The following is a 25790-nucleotide window of genomic DNA, read 5'->3' on the forward strand; positions in this document are numbered from 1 at the left end:
GGATCTGATCTAGTCTAGTCAAAACACAGAGATTATTCTTATGCAGTGTAATATTTTTGATAAATTCATAATGCTGACAAACTTGTGGTAAGTTCTATAGCTAGCTAACAATTGCAATTTTAAAGGCGATCCATTTTCCAATCAACCTGTTCACCTCATTGCTCTTGCTGTCGAATATCTTAACGTTAAAAACAAGGAGACAGCAACACTACCCTTATCTTAAATAGTATCTAAAACAATTGTGATACTGGCTGGTTGTCTCTACTGTACATGATGAAACAGCTTCGCTCATAAAAAGGGCTGCTAATCAAATCTTTTAAAAGTATTTATTATAAAACAAAATCCACATAATCTATAGTACCAATGCAGAGTCTGTTATCTGTACAGATATTTATACAAAATACCAGTTACTTCAAACAAGACTTTGGTTTTGTTAACATAAAGAAACATTGCAGTTTCATGTCCAGAAAACTGTTAACATATAAAGGCCTGAAGTGATGAAAGCCTCAAAGAAGTTTTCTTAGGTCAGTATTACCAAGTTTGTTTGTATGCTAGAAGGCCATGCTTGGAAAAATAATTGGTAAAGACTTTCTGTAACACAAGAAAGATTTAATGGCTTTAATGAGAAGTACTGTAGTGACAATCTGATAATAGCATCAATTTAATCCCCAAATACATAAGCATTGGTTACTGGCATTATTTTTTTTTCTAATATTACGTATTTTTGACAGGTTTCTGTTGAAATAGGTAAGAATATATAAATCAAACTTCACTTGAAATAATGCATTTGAGAGAAATTGCAATATATTATGAATTCAAGAGATGCATGCTTTAAAAAAATTCAGAAGTTGTCTGCCTTCAGTTAGTTCCAAAACTTGTGGATGATGTATTTTAACTGAAGAGAACCCTAAAAATGATACAAAGCTTTGTTAAAACCAGTGGAGTAAAACCTACATATGATTCTTGAGGGCACTTGTGAATTAAGGCTTTTCTTTTTCCCCAGTTAATATGCCGAAGTGTTTAAAATACACAAGGCACTGAAGTATTGGGTTTGGTTGTCTTTTGTAGTAATAAATGCTACAAAATGATACAAAATATAAAGCTGTAATTATTAGGCTGTTTGCAGAATACACATTTTAATATAAAAAAGATTGTGTGGGGGTTTTATCATAAAAATTCTTGGTACTCTTTGTATACTCACGTACATTTACAATAGCAGCAATTGCGATACAATTAGGTAAGTAAGAAAGCAGTCTGGGTTAAGGGTTTTGTGTGTGACGCCCTCCGAATTTCGCATAAAACAGCAAAGCAGTCCTCCCATTTTCAGCAGCTTTTGTTTTATCTCCACAGGCTGATGAATTCCATTTACAAATATTGTATTTGTAGTTGCAACCAAAATACTTCTGTACTTACTTAGTGCAGGATCTCTGTACAAATCAAACTGGAATATTGCTCCCTCTGTCAAAAAGAGCGACCCTGGGAATGCTGCCACAGGAATAGCGACATTCGTATTTAGAGAAAGGTGCATCAACAGGAGTACTTGCTTTTCAAAATGTGAACGCCAGTGAATTCGTCTGTCACTTACTGTAGCTGCCAAACTTGCTTTTCCCCTCTGAAAAGTCCTTCTAAGCACACTGTATGCACGTATTTTATCAATATAAAATGACTCATTTAGGAATTGCCATTGTGGTCTTCCATCCACCAGGGTTCTGTGTTGGGTGGAGAGAACCCAGCCCCTGACTCCAGAGGTGGGCTGCGACAAGGGCCGTGGTTCACGCTGGGAACAGCCGGGACGTGGCAGCTTGCTGTCATGGGAGGCCGGGAGCACTGTCAGTATGTCAGGACATGGCACTTTGAAGTATTTTGTTGTGGAATGCAGAAGCCATTTGTATCAGACTGGTTTCCATCATTCCTATCAGCGTGCTTAACACTGATCTAAAACCAATTTTTCCTTTTTTCCCTCCAGGGAGTACAATCTTATGTGGAAAGGCCCACAGTGTAGTTGGCAACCTCAAGCAAATTAAAGAAAAATACCCTTTACAAAAACTAGAGTAAGTGTTCTCAGGAAAGAGAGCTAGAAGACTTGACAGGATTGAAATTATCTATGTATATTAATATTTCTTTTAACGTGTGGTAAATACCTTATGCTGTTTAGCTAAACTTACAATAGCTGTAGAAAGGGGTTTTTCTACATTTAATGATGAACATAAAGTGCTGCAATACCTAAGGGAACAGCAGCAAAACCAGGATACCTCTCAGAACTTAGGATTTGGCCTTCCCTGAATCTTCTAGAGACAACCCAATTTATCGTGAGGACTGGACTCATAATTCATAATGAAGGCATAATAAAAACATAGAAACAACTGAATAACTGATCTGTAAACAACTGTCATCTTTGACTGTGGCTTGTCTAAGGCTCTGTCCAAACATGGACATTTATAAAATGTCCTTCAGCACCGTAACAGCAAAAGTGTTACTTCTAATTCAGGGCTCCATGCCAGGCACTCTCGTGTGTTATTAATTACTGGGAACATGCTTGCCTTCTGTTTTCATTTCCTGACATTAATGGCTATCACTTGTAGTACAATTATAGGCACAGCTACTCATTTGGACCAGCTCAACGTATTACCCCAACAAAATGTCTGACATCAGAAAAGATCTGCTTCCGAAAACGAAGCAAACAAGGACACACAACTTCTGTGAAGTGTGACTGACCATACTCATAAAGTAGTACAACATGCTCCAGAGGCTCTGATGAAGGGTAGCAGAGGAGCTCTTCCTAGCAAAGGGATCTGACCCTGCAGGCAATGGAGGAACGTCCTTGCTGCTGGCACATCAGCCTGGTGTGACCAGCCCTTACTGAATGCTCCTGCTTCCAAATCCTTTTTCACTGCTGTGCACAGAGCTTCAAAATTTCAAAAGCCCCAGAATCCAAGAGGCACCAGTTGGCATAAAAATAGGGAGAACGTGACGAGTCCTACATCTAGCATCTTATCTTCTAGATATCAGATGGAAAATAGATCTAGGATAAATAGGCCCGGAGATTTCCAGAAGGCCCATTCTAGGTGTGCAGAACAGGTGTTGAGGGAAGAAACTGTTTTGTTGTTACTTTGAAAAGAATCAGAACTTTTAGGGAAGTGCTTGCGCCCTTTTCAAACTAGAGAGATGAAGGTTTATTACAGAAAATCAAACCCATCATTCCAATAGAAACTTGTTTCCTCTCATTTCTACCTTTCTCTTTAGAACACGCCAATAATGGCACAGTCTCATTTTTAGACATGAGGCATTTTGTACTATGACGCTATCCTAAAGGAAACATTTTTTGTCATACATACAGATTTAGCTTAATTGTAGCCCAAGTGCTCTTTAGTGATCTGCCCAGACAGAAGAAAACGGAACCAGTAAGACCGTTGGGATAGTGCTAACAAAGTTTCCTCAAAATCATCCAGCAACATCAAACAAATTAACTACTTCCATTGCAAATTTCAGGGTGCACTGGCTGTTGACCAGTCTAGCTGAAGTAAAGTCAAGCTATAATTTACACAAAACATTTACTTGAAATTAAAGAATACTGCTGTCAAAGATCACAACTTGTCCATTTACCTTACAGCTTCACACCGCTGCTACATCTGTCCTGCAGAGAGGACAAATTCTACAGATGAGAAGATGACCCGAGTAGCTGCTTTCATGACTGTGCTGGAAGCAGGTAAGCTGCTCTCTGCTAGGACATCTGTCCTTTAAATGTAACACAAAATCAACCATATCATTTGCCTATTACTAGCTGCTCTTCAGACACAGTTCTATATTACACCCTGAGCTCTTTCAAGTGCTAATATGCAGTCATAATGGGCTTGGAAAACATGATTGAAAACACCGATTCAAGTACTCACAAGCTCACACAGGTAGTCCAATCACATGCATCCCCCTGCAGCTTCTCAGGGGAGAACTCTTCTAATATTTCAGTCAGCTTTCTCATAGAAAACTTCTGCACTATTGAAACTATGCCTAAACCTCACCAAAACCTCCACTTATTTTCCATTCAGCCCCAAACTGCCACAACTTGTCATATGCATTCACTAAACCCCTGCAACTCTTTCTCCCATCCTGATCTAGACAAAAATAGCAACTGTTTTTTATGTTTTAGCCTGAAAGTTTACAGGATGGAAACCACTAAGAGCACACTGAGGATATTTCTGGAGACAAGTAGCTCCTGTCAGTTAAATTTTCTTTCTGGTCTTCTCTAGCACCAGGAGTGCAGTAATGCTTTAAAGTATATAGTCTACAGCAAACAAAAATGATATTTAGTATTTAAATCTTAAGATGCTAAATTTGTATAGAAATTCTTTTTAGAAAAGGCTTTTAAAGTCGGTATTGTGGAGCAATGTGGGGCTTAGATTCTGACCACCAAACTTTAAGTGCCTCAGAAGAGGCAATTTCTCACCAAACATCTGCAGTATGAGGCTCTGTTTAATCCACCCCATTCAGCAAGTGGTTCCTTCCTTCTGAATACCTAAGCTCCAAAAGAATTTGACTCTTAAGACAGTTTAGCTCTCAGCAAGAATGCTAATTTTCTTGGACTCAACCCCAAACTTTGTAATAGGATACAAGTTTTCAGATGAAGTGGTTAGGATTGTTATAGTTGTGGCTCTTAAAAAAGAACAGTGGTTTAATGGGAAAAAAAATAATCAATGTAATTTTGCATTACAGTTATACAGGAAAATTAATGTAGTATGTCTCTAAGCTAGAACTGTAACATGAAACAACTAAACTAATGAATTCATTATAAATGGTGAATAGTTATCAGGCACAAAATGACATATGATATGAAACTGGACTACCAACTGCTGTAATGCAGAACAAGTACTCCTTTATATGATTGACGTGGTACATAAAATATCCTGTGGATCTATATTCCTGATTTAGTTCACTGAAACATGATCACATGACAATTGCTTTGTTTCACCAAACCATTAACACTTGTTCAGAGATCTGCCAAGACACTCTAAGAGTAAATATGACCTTGTCCCTCTTAGCATACTACAGAACTACTAATGTTGATAGGGCATTGGGAAAGAACCTACTCTTAAACTCCAGTGCTGTACTCTCCAATTCTATAATCTTTCTCCAAGAAAACCAGTGGGCATCTTCTTTGTGCTCAATCTGTCAAGTGAAAATTTAGACATGACAGTAGTAAAAGCTACTTTAAGAGTTTTAGTAACACACCTGCGACAACACAAATCCTATCCTTGACCAATATAGATAGAAAGAACAGATCTGGACTAATAAATCTGAAAACACAAACTGGATCAGAACACTGTGGTCCCAACCCCTCCACCACCACAACAAAAACCTCTAACCCAGAGTTGTAGGGTTCCTCTGATGTGCTCTCAAAGAACTTGTTAAAAAGACCCCAAACCAAGTACAATTTAAGTTCAAACAAGAAAAAAGTTTTCATTGTTACCACCAATATTAAGGCTATCAAAGGCTCAGCACATCTATTATTCAGCAGCTGCGGAATACAGAAAACAGGTGTGAGTCACTCTGCATATGCAGAACCTCCCTCAGATGTCCCAAGCAGGCACTCACATCATCATCACCAGAGCTGAATTTATAAAGTGCCATACAATACACAATCCCTTTTGTTACAGCAAGAGAGCCATCAAAGCACAAATTTACCTTCTGTATTTTGAAAGGGACTGATCCTAGCCCCCCACCCCAAAGCGTTTTTTTGGGTAGGCGTTGGAACATAAATACTTTGCTGATCATGATGTCCCTAGGTTACAGCAGTTTGCATGAGAGTTTATCTTTTTCATTGCAACACAATTAGAAAGAAGTATTTGTCTCCTTTCCTTCCTCCCCCGTGATTTTCTGTCTATTTCTAAACCTGAACTAATTTTGTTTGAATTTTTATGAGATATGACTAAACTGTTTGAATGGCAGATGTTTTTGTTTTGAGCTATGCAGACACCATTTTCTACAAACACTGATTAAAAACCAAAGAACTTTCCTCATTTAAAGGTATACAAGTGATTCCAATATCATTCCACTTTGGAAAACAAACATTAGAGATGAAGCAATTCTCTGACCAAATCAACACAGGTGAAGACCTCAGAGACCTGGCACAGTGAATTACTGGACTTGGGGAAAAGAGAACTAGCGCTGCATTTTGAGAAGGAGCTGACAGCATCTTCCCAGTCATCAAAGCCTCACAAGGAAGGACGAAGAAGCTTGGTTTCATCGCAATTAAAATGGTGAGTCTGACCACAGGTCAATACAACTGCTTCTGCTACCATTCACCCAGTCAAGTGGGGAACTGACTGGAGCTAAACCAAGTTCTTCAGGGCTGGTTATTTCTTGAATCGGTTCCAGAACTGGCCATGGGCAGAGCGGCACTGACATGAAGCGGAGCATGGTGCCTGTGGGCCTAGCTAAGCTGGAAGATTTGGCCAAAAGAAGTGTTGTTCCAGTTCAACGCTAAGCAAATGGAGAGGGAGGTTTGAAATCCAGGTCTCAGCACACAAGTTCTGCCGGGAAGCATTCAGCTTACGTGCCAACAGGAACATCTACGGGTTGCGATCTTTGCACATTTTCTCCCAGTGGTGGTGAAGGGATGAGATACTGACAGTGGTATTTAAACACGCTTTTCTTGTCTGCAAATAAACTTACATCTTTCTTTAGACTTCTCCCACAAGCCACTTCGCTTTCTCGTCTCACATTAACAGAAAGAATTACATACACTTTGCATGTAAAAAGGTGACTTAAAAATGCAAAAAGGCTCAACATTCCCTCCCCAAATCCTTTGGAGACCGAGTCATTTTCATGACTTCAAAAAGGCAAATATGGCACAAAAGAATGGAAATTAAGTTAAAAAAATCAATTTTATAAATATTCTTCCTCTGTACAATTTTTCACAGCCCCGTCCCTCCCACCCATTTTTATTCACATTTCTTTTTTGAATTCCCACCCCGATTTATTTTTAAATCATAAAATATATATTTTAAATCTGTTCATATTTTAAAATATTTACAGGAAAAGTTCCTTCTGTTGAGGTCACGAGGAATCTGTACAAGGAGAGGGTGGAGGGGGATAGAGGTGAAAATAGCTTCGTTCCGTGGCAGGAGACGGAGGGCAACTTTCTTCTGCCGACATGTACTGACTGCGAGGCGTGGGTGGAGGGGGATAAGGGTCTGAGTCTGAATTTAAATCTATATAGTATTTGTTGGCCTTCCATCGACTAGTAGTATAGTCACTGTCACAAACATCTGTGCTGCATGGGGTTGTGGGTGGAGCTATCCCTCGTATAAGGTATGGCCTGCAAAAAAACCAAACCAAAACAAAAAGCACATGCATTAATTGGGGGGAAAAAGAAAGACAAAGAGAGTGATATGAAAATGAACAGCTCTGTGTCCTTGGTCAAGATGCCTGCTCATTAATACTATATGAGCCTTAATTCAGGTTTTCATAGGAACCCAACAAAAAAGTACCTGAACTGTGTTAAATCTGAACGGCACAACTACCCTCAGCTGGCCGTGCTTTCTTCCAGCCCCTGACCAGCCAGAGGAGACCACCATGACCATTTAGCCTCGTCACTAACAGATAGGTTGACTCATCAAAGGGTTTTATGATAAGCTTGAGGAACTGAAGAGAAAACAGGAACCTTCTCTATAGAGGATGCTAAGTGACTGTTACATAGTAATATAACCTATATATATTGCATTGTTACACAGCAACACTGTATTGAAAGGTGCTAAACCCTGTTGTACAAAAGTAAGAACAAAAAGTCAATGCTTAACATCAAACCTGGCATAACCCCCATTTGCACGGTCATTTATTAAGAGAGGGAAAGAGTTTTTTTAAACAAGGTAAAGTGGAACAAGAACATTTTGCTTAAGATCCAAAACGAAAGGCCAAATCAATAGAAGATTTGTCAAACCTTCTTATCTGAGCTGTACCTGTAAGATCTCGTGGTTGAAGGAATGTTTGAGGAATAAAACATCTCCGCATTATACAGGGAGCGATCGGTAGCTGGGGAAGGAGGTGGGTTCAAAATCTAGGAAGAACAGGAAAAAGCAGTGCAAAAGTCTGGGTTAATAATACAACTCTAATTATTTTGAAAATATTTACACCTTCAGCTTGCCACTCATCCTTATTTTAGTTTCCTCTCCTTGCCACTTGGGTGGGTTAATATATTTTCAAAGATCACAGAAGTTTATTATGAGACTTTACACTGGGCTTACTTACACTGCAGGCCTTCAAAGCTCTCACAGTACAGGGAATTTTCTTCCTTGCTGCATCTGTTATCACGCTGGAAGGTTGGGGTAAAGCTGGAAATTAGAGCCAGTTTTGCTGAATCTCAGTGCACTTCCTTGGACATAACGACCAATATCAGCCTCAGCAGATGCTAATGGGAAACTGTCTGTTCCAGCCCCTAAACATACTCCCAGTCAACAGTAGGGTCAGGAGGCCAAAGTTCCTTTACTGTAACTAATACAACTCCATGCTTCCCTGAATACTACCTTTTTACTGCTGTTCTGTAAACATGTCACTTTGGCACAGTTCACAATGCAAAGAGCCTAAGAGCTACAAAATTGTTATAGCCTGCCCTAGCCTGTGTGTGCATATACACGGTGGCTGGTAACCCTCGTGCTAGGAAAACAGTTTATTATGCTTCAGAATCCTTTAGGATTCTTCCCCTAGCAGGAAGCAGAACCCCTGACATGGCCGGCAGGATATCGGCCTAAAAACAAGAAGAGCACTTCATCCCTTCCAGCGTGGAAAATTACAGCATTGCCCTTGATGGTAGGGCCTTGCTACTGATGTCAGCATCTTGTACACAGCCTGTCCTGGGCATTCTGCCAAGCCATGGCCTGCCACAGCGACCATGATAGTATCCTTCCTCTGCCCCCGCTCTTCCCTCATAATACTACTGTAAAATCACGGCAGTGGAGATCATTGGTTTGAACTTCACTGCGCAGCGCCTAGCAAAATGATCCTCGGCCACTGAGTTGAGCTCATTAGTACAAACACTAACAAGCCCTGCATCCAGATTCATGTGAGGTGAGACAAGCTTGAATATCACTCATTGCTAGCTGTGGGGAACGGTAAGTAATTGCCCTAAGAGTATCTTCCAGAAATCCTCTTCCTTGGAGGAGCACTGCATGCTGCTTCTGGATTCTCTTCTACTAGCACCCTGAACTGCATCAACACCACTTAACGTTCAGATTAAAATACCAGTGTCAGCCAGGATGCCCGTGGCCAGACTCTCAGGTATAACCGGCCTAACTCCACCGATACCAATTCCTTCCTAGCCTCTATTCACTGGACCATCTCTCAGTACAACTACGTTAAGCAAAACAAAACAAAAAAGGCAACACAACTCCATGCTCAGATCTCTCCTTTTTATTATTAACCTAAAGCTGCATAATGAGCTACCAGGTAGAACTGACCCAAATATTTGGATTAAGCAGTAACTGTCACGTTACTAAGCCCTTGCAACAGCTTTCTTCTAAGAATCCAGCACGTCCTTCGGGAAGGAAAGGCTGGCATCACCCCTGCAGGTTCTGACTGACATAGCCTGGAATGGGAAGTGTGGATGAAGAATTCCCAGATTAGCTTATGCCAGAAGTCCAGCAGAAGAGTTGATCTTTTGGCTGACACAGATACAGAATGGCAGAGGCAGATCAGCTCTTGGGCCTCTTTCAAGACTTATTTAAGTAAGGGTTTTTTATATAAATTCAGCTAAGTTTTTTCTGTTCATCCATTTTAGTGTGGCACTGACCCATCAATCAGGTACCAGCATGACATTGTTCAGCGTGTTACAGAGACACCGGTGAAGCACGGGACAAGCTAAATTAGGAGGGCTGCTGAGTTCCAAACATCTGCTAGCTGTGACTAGCTTCCTGATGGCTTCATTGAGAAAGTAATGCGAGGAACAGGTAACCGATTTTACCTTACCAATAGATAAGCCCACAAGCCTCTCTTTTTCATCTTTGTCCTCCTCAAGGGGAGAGAGGGCACATTTGTCACTGGTCAAACACAAATCAAAATGCCCATACGTAGCATAACGGTTTATATGTTAACACAAATGCATATATACCCACACAGTATGTGGTCTCCTGATTAAATACTACAGAAGAATTGCCTCACTAGCCAGCAGATTGACTCTGCAAGCTTGTGTGAACAGAAGAATGAACGTATGTATTGCTCAGAAACACTATGGGAGAAAACTCATATGACAAAATGCTGGCAAACAGTCTCTCCTACATATCCTTAGAGAATCATGGCCATTTTTAGTATACATCTTTGAATTCATGAAGCTCTTGATAAGGGGACTAAAATTCTGTCACTTCCAACAATTAAAGCCAGAAATGAAGCTAAATTACAGCTGAAAAAACCCAAGCAGAGCAACCTCTGCCGGTACCAATGTTTTCTCCCAGTGCACGCACTTGGTTTTCTGAAATAACAATTGACACTTCATCTAAACAGCAAGCTGAGCTTATTTCTTAGGCGTCTGCATTCCAGTCCTGTCACATCTTGTTTGTCTTTTTATTCCATGTGTGCCTGCAGCATTATGCAGTGCAAAATATCACTGGGCCACTGACATCAGAGTTTACAAAGAACAAAGGAGGTGGCATCTCCAAGGGAGTCAAGACAGAAGAACAGAAGTACCCAGGAACAACCCAGCTGAGTATCACTCTAATAACAAAACATTTTAGACATCATAAAGCATTGTGTAATCTTGATGGACTACAACAAAGTGATTTTGTGATGTGTCCAACTTGGCCTGTATATCATAAACTATTAACACCCAAGACCAACCGTTATTAACACTCTATTCAGTAACATACATTTTCATCTTTCTTTCCTTCAGAACTGGGAGATACTTAACAGAGAGGTGTATTTTCAAGACATTACCTGTGGGTAGAAAGTGGCTTTAGTGCTGGATGAACTACTTGAAGAGGCTCCAGTAACATGGTTTCTGTCATATAAGGGGGCACCACTGCTTCCTCCCATGAGACTCATGGAGCTAATCATGGACTTTCCACAAGAGATGCCTGCAGTGAGACAGAGAGGAAAACAAAGTTACGTAAACCACAATTTTATCTACCAATGCAAAACAGAAAACAAATCCACAGCTTGGCAAACCCGTGCAATGCTACTGCTTGTCACTTTGGGAACAGTGTTTTATGTAAAAACTTCTGGATTACAAGGAGCAACACATTTTGTAAACTTATCTTCTCACCCCCAGACCACCTATTGTCTCACTGCAGCACTGAACTCGCAACCTGCTCTCACAGTCTGCTGAGAAAGGAATCTCCAGAACAGCTGAAACAAACTTTTCACTCAAACTGTTAATTAAGAAATTTTCCAATTAAACAAACTCAGACATTTGCAAAACAAATGTTATATACTGCCCAAGACAAACAAGCTAGAGACCTCAAAAAATTTCATTTCCATCCAAAGAAATTCAATTGCAAGTACACAAACAGCAGCAAAAAAAAATATTCAGTTTTAATGAAAAAAAAAAATCACTGCTTAAACTGAAAATCAGCAGAGACAAAGGGAAAGAAACCTAGGTGACAGGAAAAGGGAAGACAACATTCCTCCATCTGTTTTACTCCAATATACACTTAAATCAGACAATACATTTTCAGCTTCTTCCTGTCAGACTATTCAGTGCTAATGGAAAAGTTTAGTTTGGGAAGGTTTCAGAAATTTTTCAGATGCAGGAAACATTCAATACAAGCAGAGTGACTTTATTTGTAATCATCATTCACAACTATTTATCTTTTTTGGAAATGCCACGGTATTAGGAACCTGTGTCTTTTCTTTAGAATTAACATCAATGGTAGTATTTTCAGCTGTTGTAACCTGTCACAGCACTCTGGATTTGAAAAACCAAACAAATACGAATGAGAATCAGAATGACAGCTTAGTTTAACACCTACAGAGGTACAGATGAAACCTACCGATACTTGCTTTAATTACAAAAGCTTTAGTGTGAAGTCCAATTTAAAACACCACTTCAAAGGTTTTACCTGCAATGATTTCATCCTCAAATTTTATTTCCTACCACAAAAACCTCTTGATAACCATGAAAACATAATTTAATCAGGAACAGCTGACCAAAGTCATTAAAGTGCAAGAAAGGCTAAATCTAAGTTGTATCCGGCTATCTTCAAAGTCATGGCTAGAAGAAAACAACAATGAGCACATCTTAAAAATGTGTTTAATATGAAGAAGTGCCACATCTTTTCATTTGTCTTTAAGTTATCATCTGTCTTATTTTCAGCTGACATGAAAAGCAGACTCCTATCACTCCAAAGTATGAATTTCTTGTATTCTGACCCTGTCCAGCAGGTTTACAGGCAAACATTTACTTTCCAGCTTCCTAAACAATACGAAGAGATATTCTTTCTTCTCAGGGCTTTGTAGTCAAGAATTTGCTATTTCTTCTATGAAAAGTGTATTTTACATTTGTAAAATAATTTGAGGTACATCATTTAAGTGTTTACTTTGATGTCTGTATCAGGTTTCTGGGTTCTTATGTATTAGCTGAATATCCTTTTATGCTTTTATGTGTACTTCAAGTCCTCCTTCAATCTTAGCGTTGGAGCTGCGTGCACTTCTCCGGATGGATGCTTTGAGCCCTTTGTGAGGTAGAGAAGTTTGCTGTTTTACAGATGAAGGACTGAGACACAGAGAGAATACTGTGTCCAAAAGCAAACAGGAAAGCTCTCTCAGAGATGGGCTAAACCAAAGGGGATGTTTTCATTACGCTTCAGGCAATGAGCAGCGACTACAAAACCAAAGCCAGACTGCTTGTGTTCTTCCCCATTTGCTGTTCTAACTTTGGTGAGGGAGGTTTATCTCCTGCTTTTCTGTATCATAGTAAACTAAGCTGCTTCACTTCTGCTTCTTTCCACTGTGGAAAAACCTGTCCTGAGCGGACAGGAGAAAACTGTCTAAAGACCTTTGATGGATAGGACAGACACAAGGACACCTGAGTACAAGACACAGAGCAGCTCAGCAGAGCTCTCACTAGAATGCTGAGTGGCACATGCTTTCTGAGTTTCCAATACTGCATGTGGTTCACTACTCTTCATAGTATTTTGCAGGCCTTAGGTAAGAAGTACTGTTCAAAACCCAGGCTTTATTACATACACCAGAAGTAACCTATTTAAAGACCGTGCTTTCACTGGCAAAATACTGTAGATTTTCTATCAGAAAGATAGATATCTATGCAGATGCAGCCTAGCACAAAAACCACTTTTGAAAATCTGGCAGGATGCCTAATGGAATGTAGCTAATAGTTTTTGCATATTTGATCCAAAATGACAGATTTATACCAAAACCACTGAGCAGATCAACACCATCTAATTTCTGCTCTTTGAAAACTCCGCATCCAGCACTCTTAATAACCTGTAAAACTCCAAATCCAGGCAATGTAACGGTACCGATTAGACGCAAGGTCCTTATCGTCCTTACCAGTAAAAGTGCCGTGTTGAGAACTTCCCGGAGCAATAAAATTAAGAGGGACATGAGGGGTGCCACTGACATACTCATGTGGAAAAGGACTATTGGGCCCGGCATAGCGCTGGCACACCACTCGCTGACAAACAAAGTACATTCCTCCCATGACAAAAAGGGACAGTATTATACCAATGACAGGACCGATGGCACTACTGTGTGGCTGTGACTCATCTGAGGCTGGCTTTGTTTTTTCTGGAAAGAGAGGAGAAAAAATAAAGGACGTCATTAAATGTGGGGCAGTATGTATGTTGCTGTGCTAGAGCTCATGCAGCGGGACAGTCAGCTCATCATCATCCACAGTTTTGAAAGTATCTGCATCAAACTCAGGCATCTATAACTCCATATAGTCTGATTCTATGCACAAAACTTCATACCTCCTCTTTCCCCCATCAAGCAGCATTACCAAGGATCTGTCTGTCTAGCAATTCATCTTGTAACAGGATTACTGATCATCTTTATGTAACAACGGTCTAGAAAGTTTTACTTTTCTTCCCTCCCAAAGTCTACGGGTTAAGTATATAGGACACTTATAAACACAAAGTCCTTAATCAGAGAGGAATCTGCTCTCTCACAAGCCATTTGGGCTAGCAATAACATCAAGAAATTGGAAGATTTTACTAAGATCGTATTAAACAGTGGATGTCTTCCCAGCTAATATAGGCCTTAAAATAGAACACTTCTCCTTCCTAAAATATGAGTTGCTTTCTAAAAATAAATCCTTACAAATTGAAAGGAAGACAATCCAGAATATATCAAATACTTTATTTCTTATTTATTTTCCTCCTATATAGCCCAATGTTAAATAATAACAGGTGCTGCAGTATTTGAGACAAGCTACGTATCGTACCTCCCCCTGATTATGGGTAACACATTCAAAATTCTTGCCAAATAAACCCAACACCTCTATGGCTTTTGCCTATGTGACATTCCTCAGTGAAAATGACTGATTTTTTCCATGTGATTCACACAACATTTATAATTTTACTTTTTTACATACACAAACATATGTGTTCATAAAGCGAAAAAAAAAAAAAGTAAACTTGGCCAAAGCCAATTTTACACAGTCAGACCTCTTCCCCCCTTAATGAAGTTGTAGGAAGTGAAATGGTTCATGTAAGATTCAAGCCTTCACTTCATAGAATTTTTCTCCAGTGGTTCTGATTTCATTCCCTTCAGTGGAAGGGAATGAAAAACAACTGAAATTTGAGAAGATAAAGGAAATACAAAGATCTACCAATAAACTCTTAACAGTTCAGCATCAAGAATCCATTTTTGTCTTTATCAAATTTTTTATCATCTTTAGTTTTTATCTGATTTTCACACTTATTAGTGCATGACAGCTTTTATGTCAGCTAAGGCCCTAACTTTCAAACAGTCAGATTAGTTCTGATACGATACTGGAAAAAAGCAAAGCCAAAGTTAAAACGTTTCCAAATTAGGTAATTTTAAACACACAATTCTCATTTTGGTTAAACCTAGCTTCTTTTGAATGCAAGATCCTTATCTAGAAGGTAGCAATCATTTTTATTCCCTACTTGAGTTCTTTCCCTCAGTCAAGCAAGAAACCACAGAAATCTCTGCTCCACAAAGAGACTCCAGAGGAGACAGTCTTATGTCTACATAAAGACACATTTAAATCAGTTAAGACCTAATTGCAGGACTGGACCCAAAGTGCAAACAGAAAACAGCTGCATTAACTTGGCAGCACCAAAATTTGCCAAATGCACAAAGAAAATAAAATAGGAAAATGGAAGAAGTGGCTCTGCATTATCCAGGGAATTGGAGGAACTGGGTGAGAGCTGAGAGATAAACGGAAGATGTGGGAGAACCATGAGAAGCACATTCAGTCTGAAACCTACAACAGGATTGCTAACAGTCTTTGTTGCCATTCTTTTAGCCTTTTCTTCCATTCACCACTTGGGCTCCTCTCACCACTCTTACTCATGAAATACACTTTTCCTTGCTGTACCCCCACGAGGACGGAAGGAAGAAACAAGGTTAACCTGACCAGACCTTGTGCCCCCGTCTCTCACTCCAGCAATGGCACAGCTTCTGACAACTGGTGCTTCAAAACCTGACAAGACTTGTAAGATATTAAACCCCGCACAATTAGCCAAGATCCTGTAGGCAACGTTATTAAGCAAAGTGCAGCATTTCTCTACACCAACCCAACACAAGGTATTTTTTCCCAATGAATTACCAACAGATCAGCACATCTCATTGCTTTTGTTCTAAAATGCTGTTTTCCAATTATTTTGCTAAACCACTTGTGAGTTACTAAATGCTCCCTTTATCTACCCCGTTGCCTGAAAACTTCATGTACTAGTCATCCTGATGGTGCAAAAAGAGGGAAATTGCAAGCAGAGCACGAGTGAGTGAATTTTATTGTCCCCTTTGGACTGCAAAACGACAGACCCCACTAAGGACCAACAGAGCAACTGCCACCAGCATGCCTGTAATCCGCATATACCTCCTGCCGTGAGAATTCAAAGTAACATTTTGCCCAGAAAAATCAAGGTCTTTCCTTATATTCCTTTCGTAACTGCACTTTAGGAGACCAGCTTGTGGTCTCTTGTGGACACTTGCTCATTGCATGCTAGTTCCTCCACATAATTACCCTCCAGCTTGATCCTCTAATTGCAGTGGATAGGGCCGTGCATTTTTAAAAGCCACCCCAAGCTTAGCAGCAGCTCTGCAAGTTCCAAGGTACTGAGCATAGCAGAATTGGGTCCCCCTGGGCATACAGATCTGGAGCCCACCTAAACAAGGCAGTCTTGTATCCCACACAGCATTTTAGAACTAGCTTGAAGTAACACTGGGAATTCAGCTCATCTTCACCACTGCTGCTCCTGCAGTACCTGCAATGGCAGCGCTGCAGATTTGCTACACCATGCTGCAAGCTCGTGCTCTTTTGCTGCACACACCAATGGAAGAGCATGACTGCATCTAGCAGCCAAATACACCTGCGAGAGATTCACTGGGCTTCCCTGAAAGAGTATTACTATGCAAAGACTGGGGCTCCGCAGAGGGACACGGGACATTACGCCTGAGCACAGCACTTGCATCTCAAGGAAAGGCATCTCACCACACATAAGCTCATCGGAACCGTCAATGCAATCCGGAAAGGAGTCACACTGTTGCTTCAGGTGGATGCACTGGCCGCTTGCACATCGGAATTGATTGGGCAGACAAATTGCTGCACAGAAAGAAAGAAAAGATTGAGTACTGCTTGCGTGGGAGCATTCGAGCATCTTAAGAAAACCAAAAGAAGTGAGAGATGAAGCCACAGTGCATTTTATATTATGACTAGATAGGCACCAGAACACCTGCTTGGCTGCTGTGGGTAAAGCGCAAGCCTGCGTTCCTCTGATTCTTCCTTCTTGTTGTTATACATCCTACTCAGCTTAGTTAGGCTTATGGTTAAGGCTGTTCTTCCCCATTTGGAACTAAAAATCATATATCTATATCTACAGTTATCTCAAGAACAGTTAGAATCCCAAATGGATGCTTATGTTAGAACCAGGAGTTCAGGAAAATTAATCTTACTATCACAATCTGCTTCATCTGATTTATCTTGGCAGTCAATTTCTCCATTACATCGCAAGTGTGCATCGATACACTGCCCTTTCTCACACTGGAACTGGGATGCAGAGCATATGGGGCAACTATCTTCATCACTCTGGTCATCACACTCTGGAAATCCGTCACATCGCCATGCCATTGGGATACAGTCAATCTCTCCAGTTGCACAAGTAAACTGGTCTGGGGAACAAGTTGGAGGTTCTGGAGAAAGAGAAAACAAATCAGATCCGTATATTCAATTTTAGCTCTTACAACAGAGTAAAAATGTGACCGACTTTTTCAAGAAAAACACATTTATGTCTGGACTAAAGTTCTTCTGTGACTTAAGATTCTAGCAAAGAGGAAAACATGATTTTGCACAGGGAATGGGATTTTGCCAACTTCATAACAAAACCTGGATGCATGCTGACTGAAGAAGCTTGCTCCAGCAGGAGAGCACTGAACTAAGGCCAGGAACTACAAATACTTCGGCTCTAACATCCACCTTTTGGAAGACACTGTCATACACATAAATTAAAATGCATACTCAATTTCTGATTGCAAACCACATTCTTCACAATTCTAATCCCTGCAGTCACATTAGCCTGGAACAATACTTCCTAAAATAACCTGGTACATTTTAATTGGCAATGAATACACCTAAAACATACAGCATCTGCTTCTATGATATCTGATTTTCTGTTTTTCCAGTGGTTTCTCCACAAAGGAATTTCCAAGTCAGATATGAATTGAAAAATATGAATAGAGAAGAAATATCTCTAAAGGCCTGTTAAACATTAAGCTAAGCCCTCCTGCTGGGAAGTCTCCGGGCTGCAGGTCAGCGGCGGTTCGGAGCAGTCTGAGGAGCACTGCCGGCCTGCCCTGAGCTGACACTGTCACTGTGGGCAGAGACGGAACACTGCACCTTGTGCGTTTCTGTGTTTGTTCTACCTAAGAAAGCTGGGACTTCCTTCAAATTTGACTTTTTGTGGACCCCAAGATCCTGGCATCAATCCATCCCACATCCATACTGTGGCGCAAATTGCAGTTACACACTGATAGCGTTAAGCAGCTACAACCTCAAGTGGAGATGCAACAATTACGCTGTAGTAAGCCATCCATAGCTGCTTTCTTCAGAATGTCAAAAGACAAAGACAATCCAGATCAAGAATCTATTAAAAAAAATGCGTTTAATTCTTACACATAGCAGATTAGCGCACAGTTTTTCACCATTAGTATCAAAGAAAGAGTCAACATCTAAGTCCCTTCAGTTGCTATCAGTAGCAGTTATGTTTGAAATGAGGGGGCCATCCCGAAACACCGCTGCAGCAAACGGATACATTTCCACTGATTTCGAAAGTTGATGGGTCAAATCCCTGTAAGGTAATTCTATCGGTTTACAGAAGCAGACATGAGTCCCCACAGCTGCTGTTGCCAGCTAATGCCCTAAGTAGATGCTTTACCACCTGGATTAACAGAGTACCACGTGTGTATGACCGCAGCACCCTGTCTACGAGCACAATATTGAGCAAGCTGGAGGTGTGCTCTGGGTAGTAACACTCCTCTGGAAATCCAGTGAGCTTTTATTAATGTTCAGGCTCAGGAGTGGACTTCACAACCCAGCATAAGGAAAACTGCTCAGTTGTAATGAATGACACAACTTTTGTGCGAGTATTCTTCTCCTGAAGGTGGTGTTACAGATCCTAGAGCTATGCAAATACATGCAAACCATTTTTAAGTACTGCTGTCCTTCCTTCCTTAAGGAGAAGTGTTCAAGAATGTGACTCAAATATAATCAAGAGCTTGACAAACAAAATGCAAATAAAAATCTAAATGCATTTGATTTTTTAAAACTTAACAATTTTTAACTTTCTGATTTATGATTATTTGGTGTAGCAATATAAGAATTACAAACGTAGCCAGTGACCTGACAGCTGTAGGTTAAGATAAGGACGCTAGATACACATACTAAGACAATTTTTGAATTAAATTTTGATACAAGTGTGCTGTTGAGATAATTCAACAGACAGAATACTACTACTGCATTTAGAACCTCATTTAATCTTGCATTATGGTTGCACTTGGCAGGCAGAAGTTTGCATTTTAAAACTTGTCAAGAGCATTCATAAGGGTACACAGACAAATGTTCTCCAGCCAAAACAGCTATTAATCTATTTTGAAGCAGGCTATTGGCAGCTACTATGGCAGACAAAATAGGTTAAAAAGTTGTTGCAAGCTTAGTGAAGGATTAGGATAAAAAAAACCCCAGACACTGAAATGGAGGCCCCTTAATTTTTAGATTTATAGCTAAAGATAACAAAGGAGTGAGACATAAGAATCTCTTGTTGGCCACGTTGTGCAACAACAGTGCAGCAAGAAATATAAGTAGATTCATTCCCCCCCCCCCTGCAGATGTAACCACCACTACTCTAAAACCACATAGCGTGTTGTGGTCATGGGAAAGAAAACAGTTTATAATGGCAATGACTGTCCCATGGGAGGTCAAAGTTCAGCCAGAAAATGAAACCCACAGCAAAATGAATACATAAAAGGAAGTCAAGAGGACCAACAGAGCCAAATGATTTAAGATACGATGCCTTCCAAAAAGAAACAATGGGGTTTTGTTTTGTTTGTAACCTCCTCTGCAAGTGTAATGTAACAATTTTCAAAAATCGTAGGATTGTAAAAGGGAAGTCTAAAGGAAAAGTCTACCATGTGGAAAAAGGAGAGCTACCTCAATTAAAAATGATTGCAATGGAGCTTTTGGCCTACATTCCCTACCCAGGCAGTCCAGTGTTTCACATTATGAGGCCAAATTCATCTGAAAGACTGGAGTATCACACTGTGGAAATCATACGCACAATTTCTGCTGCTAGGTCATCACGGGTTGATTCACCATCATCTTACAAGCATTTGTTTAAAGCTGTCACATCATACAATTACAAAAATCTCAGTAGAAGATGCAAGTATTTTAAGGTCAAACAAAAATATTTGGCTTGCAATGAAAGGTCACATATGTCCAGAAACTGAAGCAGAAAACAGCTGGTAGAAGAATCAAAGGTCAATTTAACACATGATGCAACACACCATGTGTAGGAAAACACTGTGTAAATCCACATTTTGCCTTGGAATGCAACCTCGACCCCCATCTTTTTTGATGTAACCTGCCGAGCAGTACTGTTAAACAGAACTCACCTCCGCATGTTAAGAGGTTCTGTAGAAGCACAAGGTGCTCGGGGCATGAACACCTTGGAGTCCCATCCCCTTTGGCAATGCAGATATGTGAACACCCACCATTGTCACGGGAGCATGGATGCACAGCTGGAGAAACACAGGAGAAAGAATATTCAACAGCATAAAAGAAATCATAACTACCCCTAGCTAAGGCAAACTCACAAAACCACACTCACAAACCATTTCTGTTCGAGTAACCAGGATTTCGCTACGAACTAACTGGAAGATAAATGTAGGATCTTTCAGTTCAGTGCTCAAAAGCTGATTCACTATTTCATGAGGAATATATTTCTCCCAGTCACAGTGGTATGGAGACCTTTAAAGGAGTTCTAAAAAGAATTTGAGACCTCAGGTGAGGAGGGATGAGAAGACAGATTGGAGAAGGTTGCATGTACAGCGGTACCTAGACATCTCAACTACATTTCTAGGGTAGCCAGGCATGAAGAATTAACACGTCACTGCAGAATGCCAGCCCCCCAAACCCTCAGGAATTCTCCTTCAACCTTAAAGAGCTTGTAATATCTAGTCCCTCCACTTCACTGTTCTCACAAGAATATATAATATTATATCATAATATATGATATATAAGCACACACAATTGATTTACTTATTTTTTTTAAGATAGGAAGCTACATTGATGTGTTCCCAAATTAGTTACCCAGAAGCACTGAATACCTGAGAGCTCCTAATAGAATCACTCTAAATGCACATTAGGTGGGTAAGAAACAGGTGCAGAGAAGTGAGGTCACTGTGAGGACCCCAGCCCAGAGTCAGAACAGACCCAGTCTCCTGCCTGCTCGTTCAAGCTGACAGCTGAGCACTTGCTGGAGCGATCTGTGGGGCTATAGCCCGTGATATTTGTGATGCTGCTGAACAATTCTTTACTACTGGTAAAGACCAAGAATGTCATCAGGAAAGAAACGGTATGGATGTCATAGTTTCTGTGCCAAAGTTGTTCTCGATCTGACCAGGCTTCTCAGCAACCTGCTTCCACCTTTAACAAATTCATTAACTTAATACAGTGTTGGACACGCTACTGTTTGAGGCGTGGGTTGCTAGCAGAAAAAGTGCATGCATGTATACTTGTGCGGGCATGCACAGATGTACATATGTATTTTTACTCCCCCGTTGTAACAGAAGTCACCTATGTAGGACAGTTTTCAGCTGCAAAAGGTGGTTCCTTTCAGCATGACTTAAAAGAAACAGTACTCTTGCCATAAAAAAAAAAATAATTTTAAAGCACAGATGAGATATAATCTCTTTTTTTAACAGTGCTAAGAATTAAAGACAAAATTATTTTTGCATTGTTCAGTATTACCTTTGAAACACACTAAAAATACAAGAAATGGCAGAGAAGAAGAAAAACTGGGCATTGTGAAAGAAAAAAGAACATCTGGATGAGGATCAGCACATAGAATCTACTACAGTTTAAATACTTCTGCTACCTTATTTTAAACAGCTTGCCCACATATGCAAGTTTGAAAATACTCTCCGCTATCACAGAAACTAATGTACAGGGCACAGAGGGTTGTGGAGTATTTTTTTGTGAAAATGAAAGCATTTTACACAAATGTACCCTCCCTATAGAAGACAACTCATCACAGGCAACAAAGTTTAGAGAGGCCACTGTCATCAGCCCTCTGTTTCCCACCTCTTCTTTGTGCTTTTACGTTCTTTTATATTCTTGTTGAGCAGGAGGAGCTGTAGTGTTGTCACTTTGAGGAGTGACTACTTTTAAGAGTTTTTTGCACTCTCCCTCAGACTACACTTGGGCCACCAATTCAGAAAAAACAGGTCCTGTATGCATGACCCCTTTCAGAAGGCAGCACCTAAAATGGGTCCACCTCTGATGGGAGAGAAATTCCACATCCACAATAATTCACTGTAGGAGCTTCCTGCCCATTCTCCCTGGAGACTTTTACATCATTGACTGTGCTGAGGCAAACCAGTCATGCTTCACACTGGGGTTTCAGACCTGGAGAAGAGGTAAGTACAATCCTTTTCATTCTTTTTAAAGGTTTTTCCAAGTCTTATTACTGGGCTGTACTTAAAAATTAACCACCATAATAATAAGTAGCTTTTACAGCAAATTCAATATCATGTGAGCTTGAACAAAGCAGGTAACTAAGTGCCACAAAATCACATGTTCTAGCTCTGCAGAAATACTCCTCGACAAGAACAAGGAACTTGTTTCTCCTCCTCTTCTAGTATCCCGGCTGGCCAAGCTGGAAGTACTCCATGGCTTACTTGAAGCCCACTAGGCAATGTTATTACACTATTTAGCTGGTTGAGGACTTTGAGAGACAGTGGCCAAAATCGAGAGACATCACATTATCCAAAGAAACTCACAGAATTCCTCCATATCAAGCTCTTCCACAGCATGAATGCCTGTCAGGTGAGCGATGCGGCCTTGAATTCTAGTCCTTTTGTACCCGTTCATTTTCTCCACTCTCTCAATCATCTGCTGCTGACGATCAATCCAGTACAAGTGATTCCCCAGCACAGTGAGTCCCATCGGCTGAAGGATGTTGGAGTCCTCCAGGGTCACACGGTTAGCACCTGAGATCAAAAAAAACCAGAACAGTTTCACGTCGGTCGACTTTTAACTCATTTCTTAAAAAAAGAAACCCAACCAAACCCAAACCAAACCCAACCCTGAACATAGTTAGCTGTAAGGTCACTGGCTTTATTTGTCGATGCAGACCAAGGCTCTGCTGGTTCAGCCTCATCTCAGGTAAATGCAGCCAGCTGCCATGTCACAAAGGCAAGCAAACACAGTATGGCACACAGCCCAACCCCCCCCCCCCCCCCCACACACACACTGGCCAGCCAGCCAGCCGTGATCAGCCTCGAGCTGACACCCGCTGTTACGTGTAACTGCGTCCAGTCCCAAAAAACCCGTGTCACCCACAGAGACTCAGCTCTTTGCGCCAGATTTTTTACAACACATTCATACACCGAGCAGTACATTTTGTTGGAATCTACAAGCTAGAGTGAAATACAACCAATTAGCTCCACTGTCATTACTCAAATAAAACATTCAACATGCAAAGCAAGAGGCAAGTACACAAACCCTTTCATATGCTACAGCACAACCACCGAGACATGATCACAAAACAAAAGCTCGTATTTTAACAGCTTCACATTTTCTTCACCTTCTCTTTTTTCTTCAGTGACCAACCAGAAAACCCAAACTCCAAGCAAATCAGTACGCTCTTAAACAGAAACACTACCCAACGGTCAGGTTTCCTGCTCTACATAAATGTGTACAAATCTGCTCTCAGCCAACGTGTAAAAATCAGGTTAAGAAAAATTGCATTTATGACTGCTTTTAACTTTAATCACTTGCAGTCTTCTACTGTGCACTACCGTACACTTAGTGGCATTTAATTGTTGCTTGTTATGCCTGTCTACGGTGTACAAGAGATTCAAATTATTCTATTAAGAAACCATTTTGAGCCTGTGTATGCCTATGTATACTGGATATATTTGATTTTAAGAACGAGAGATCAAACTAAATTCATAACTTGGTGCTTCTGCTCTCTTATGTCATTTTGGAATAAAGACCTTATGTCTGCTTGCATTTAAAAAACTTAAGTTTTGACTATCTACACAAAATTAATTATAGAATCTGAGTACCTTATAAAAATGCTATGAGCACTGGATTCAACTAATTTGCCGCATAAATTATGTAGAGCTCAGCCAAGCATAAGAATGTAACATTTATTTCAATAACAGATTCTATTAGTTTTGCACATAAGATCACCACCTGCAACGACTCTTGCTTGACTGTTATGACAACCAGCATGCATTCAAATCAAATTGAGTTGTAGAGAGATCCGAAATTCTTGGACTTACAATTGGGTTTTAGTTCTTTAGCCCTGAGTTTCTTTTTGTTTCCAAACCAATGAGGAAGACGTCTTTGTTTCATTCCATTTTCGGAAGAAACGTGCATGAACTGTATGTGACAGTACAGTCCTGGCTGTAATCTGATGTGTCTATTATTGGACACGCTTCCAAGGTACCGCTGGATTTTACTCTTGCGAAGAGCAACAGAACAGAATAGAGGCTCCTACACGGATTTCACTACGTGGGCACTAAACCTGGCCCTCAGTACTACTCCAGCAGCGCAGTTCCTGAGATGCTCTCTGTCTTCTCCTAAACAGGTCTTAACATTTCGAAACACCAGGAAACATTTTGACATAAGGTTCTCGGTGAACAAAGCACAGGGCGCTTTGGTCATTTGCCTGGCAACCTGCTGAGAACCTTGAGCTCTTAATAACTTCAGTGTCATCGCATTTTCAAAGACGACTGTTCTTTTGCCAGACTAAGCCTCACATTTTGACCCAAAAGCACAGTTTTCAGCTGCATTCAAGATACCACAAGAATACGAAAGCCTCATTTCAACTCGGTATCAAGAAAGCTCCTTCTGCTTTCATTATGCTTTTTAAGTGCTACGTTGCTCATCCATTTAGAAATAAAAGGTAAACTGGTTTCCTGAAGGATATCCTGAAGGCATTCTGAAATCGGGAATACCTGAAGTGTCGGGGGACACTCACAAGTGAGCAGTCCTGCTAGAATCCTAGCCTGTTTGAGCAGCCTCCCAAATCCAGGCCTAAACCAGGCTCCAGGTAATGGGTGCTGGGGGTGTACATCAAGCATCATCTTTCCTCCCCCCCCTTCATCTGCAAAAAGCTGAACATTGGTGATTCGGGAAGCTGCTGGAGGCAGCACTGGATAAGGTGATTAATCTCTACTATAAGTACATTGGATTTGATCTCGACTAAGTAACAGGCCTAAATGAATAATTTTAAAAGGAGAGGCAAAGGGCACACAGCACTGGATGACACCATTAAATTGCTGTTCAGAAGAATGATCAAAATGAAAAAGTCCATCTGAATAAATAAACTATTTTCAACAGATATGGTAAGAAAAAAAGAAAACATGTTACAAGTGGAGAAGTGTTGAATTCCCATAGTAATTAAATACTCTGATACCCAGAATGAAACAGATGTATAGTCTTTTCAAGAGGGAAATCAATAGTTAAATGTGAAGAACATTAAGCTGGAAGGACACACAATTCCTCTATTTAAAGTCTAATTGAAAACAAAGCATGTTTTCACCACAGCAATTTTATGCTTTTTCCAGTCACTCCAACAATAATATAAACCACTACTTTTTAATTGACTGGGGTGGCAGACAAGCCATTTGCAAATGGTTTATGAACGTCTAAAAAGCATCAACAACTCCAACAGAAAAATTCAAGAACCTCATAAAGAAAACCATCAGTCTGGTTTATAGTTTTCATCCCCCTCTGAAAGTTAGGCATTGGACATCCCAGTTTATTCCATGATTTAGCAGGATGCTGTTAATCAGGGTGTAGCGCAAGCTTCAGAAACCTCCATGACCACGTCACGTCCCCAGTTCTACGGGGGAATAAGGTTGTCTAGACCAGTCTAACT

At 40.4% G+C, this 25790-nt stretch overlaps 1 protein-coding gene across 1 annotated transcript in view; it reads right to left on the minus strand.

Moving 5' to 3' along the window:
* Positions 1-310: 310 nt before the first annotated feature.
* LRP5 (LDL receptor related protein 5) overlaps positions 311-25790 on the minus strand; it is a 160978-nt gene continuing 135498 nt past the window's right edge. Inside the window, exons 16-23 of the mRNA XM_055722285.1 lie at positions 22678-22887; positions 20290-20415; positions 17080-17316; positions 16619-16729; positions 13489-13725; positions 10915-11054; positions 7953-8050; positions 311-7312 (exon numbers count right to left, since the gene is read on the minus strand). Of these exons, the coding sequence (XP_055578260.1) occupies positions 7051-7312; positions 7953-8050; positions 10915-11054; positions 13489-13725; positions 16619-16729; positions 17080-17316; positions 20290-20415; positions 22678-22887 (1421 nt within the window). The 3' untranslated portion in view covers positions 311-7050. The remainder of the gene's footprint in view (positions 7313-7952; positions 8051-10914; positions 11055-13488; positions 13726-16618; positions 16730-17079; positions 17317-20289; positions 20416-22677; positions 22888-25790) is intronic.

The sequence above is a fragment of the Falco cherrug genome, chromosome 10 (assembly GCF_023634085.1).
Source record: "Falco cherrug isolate bFalChe1 chromosome 10, bFalChe1.pri, whole genome shotgun sequence".
Classification (NCBI taxonomy): domain Eukaryota; kingdom Metazoa; phylum Chordata; class Aves; order Falconiformes; family Falconidae; genus Falco; species Falco cherrug.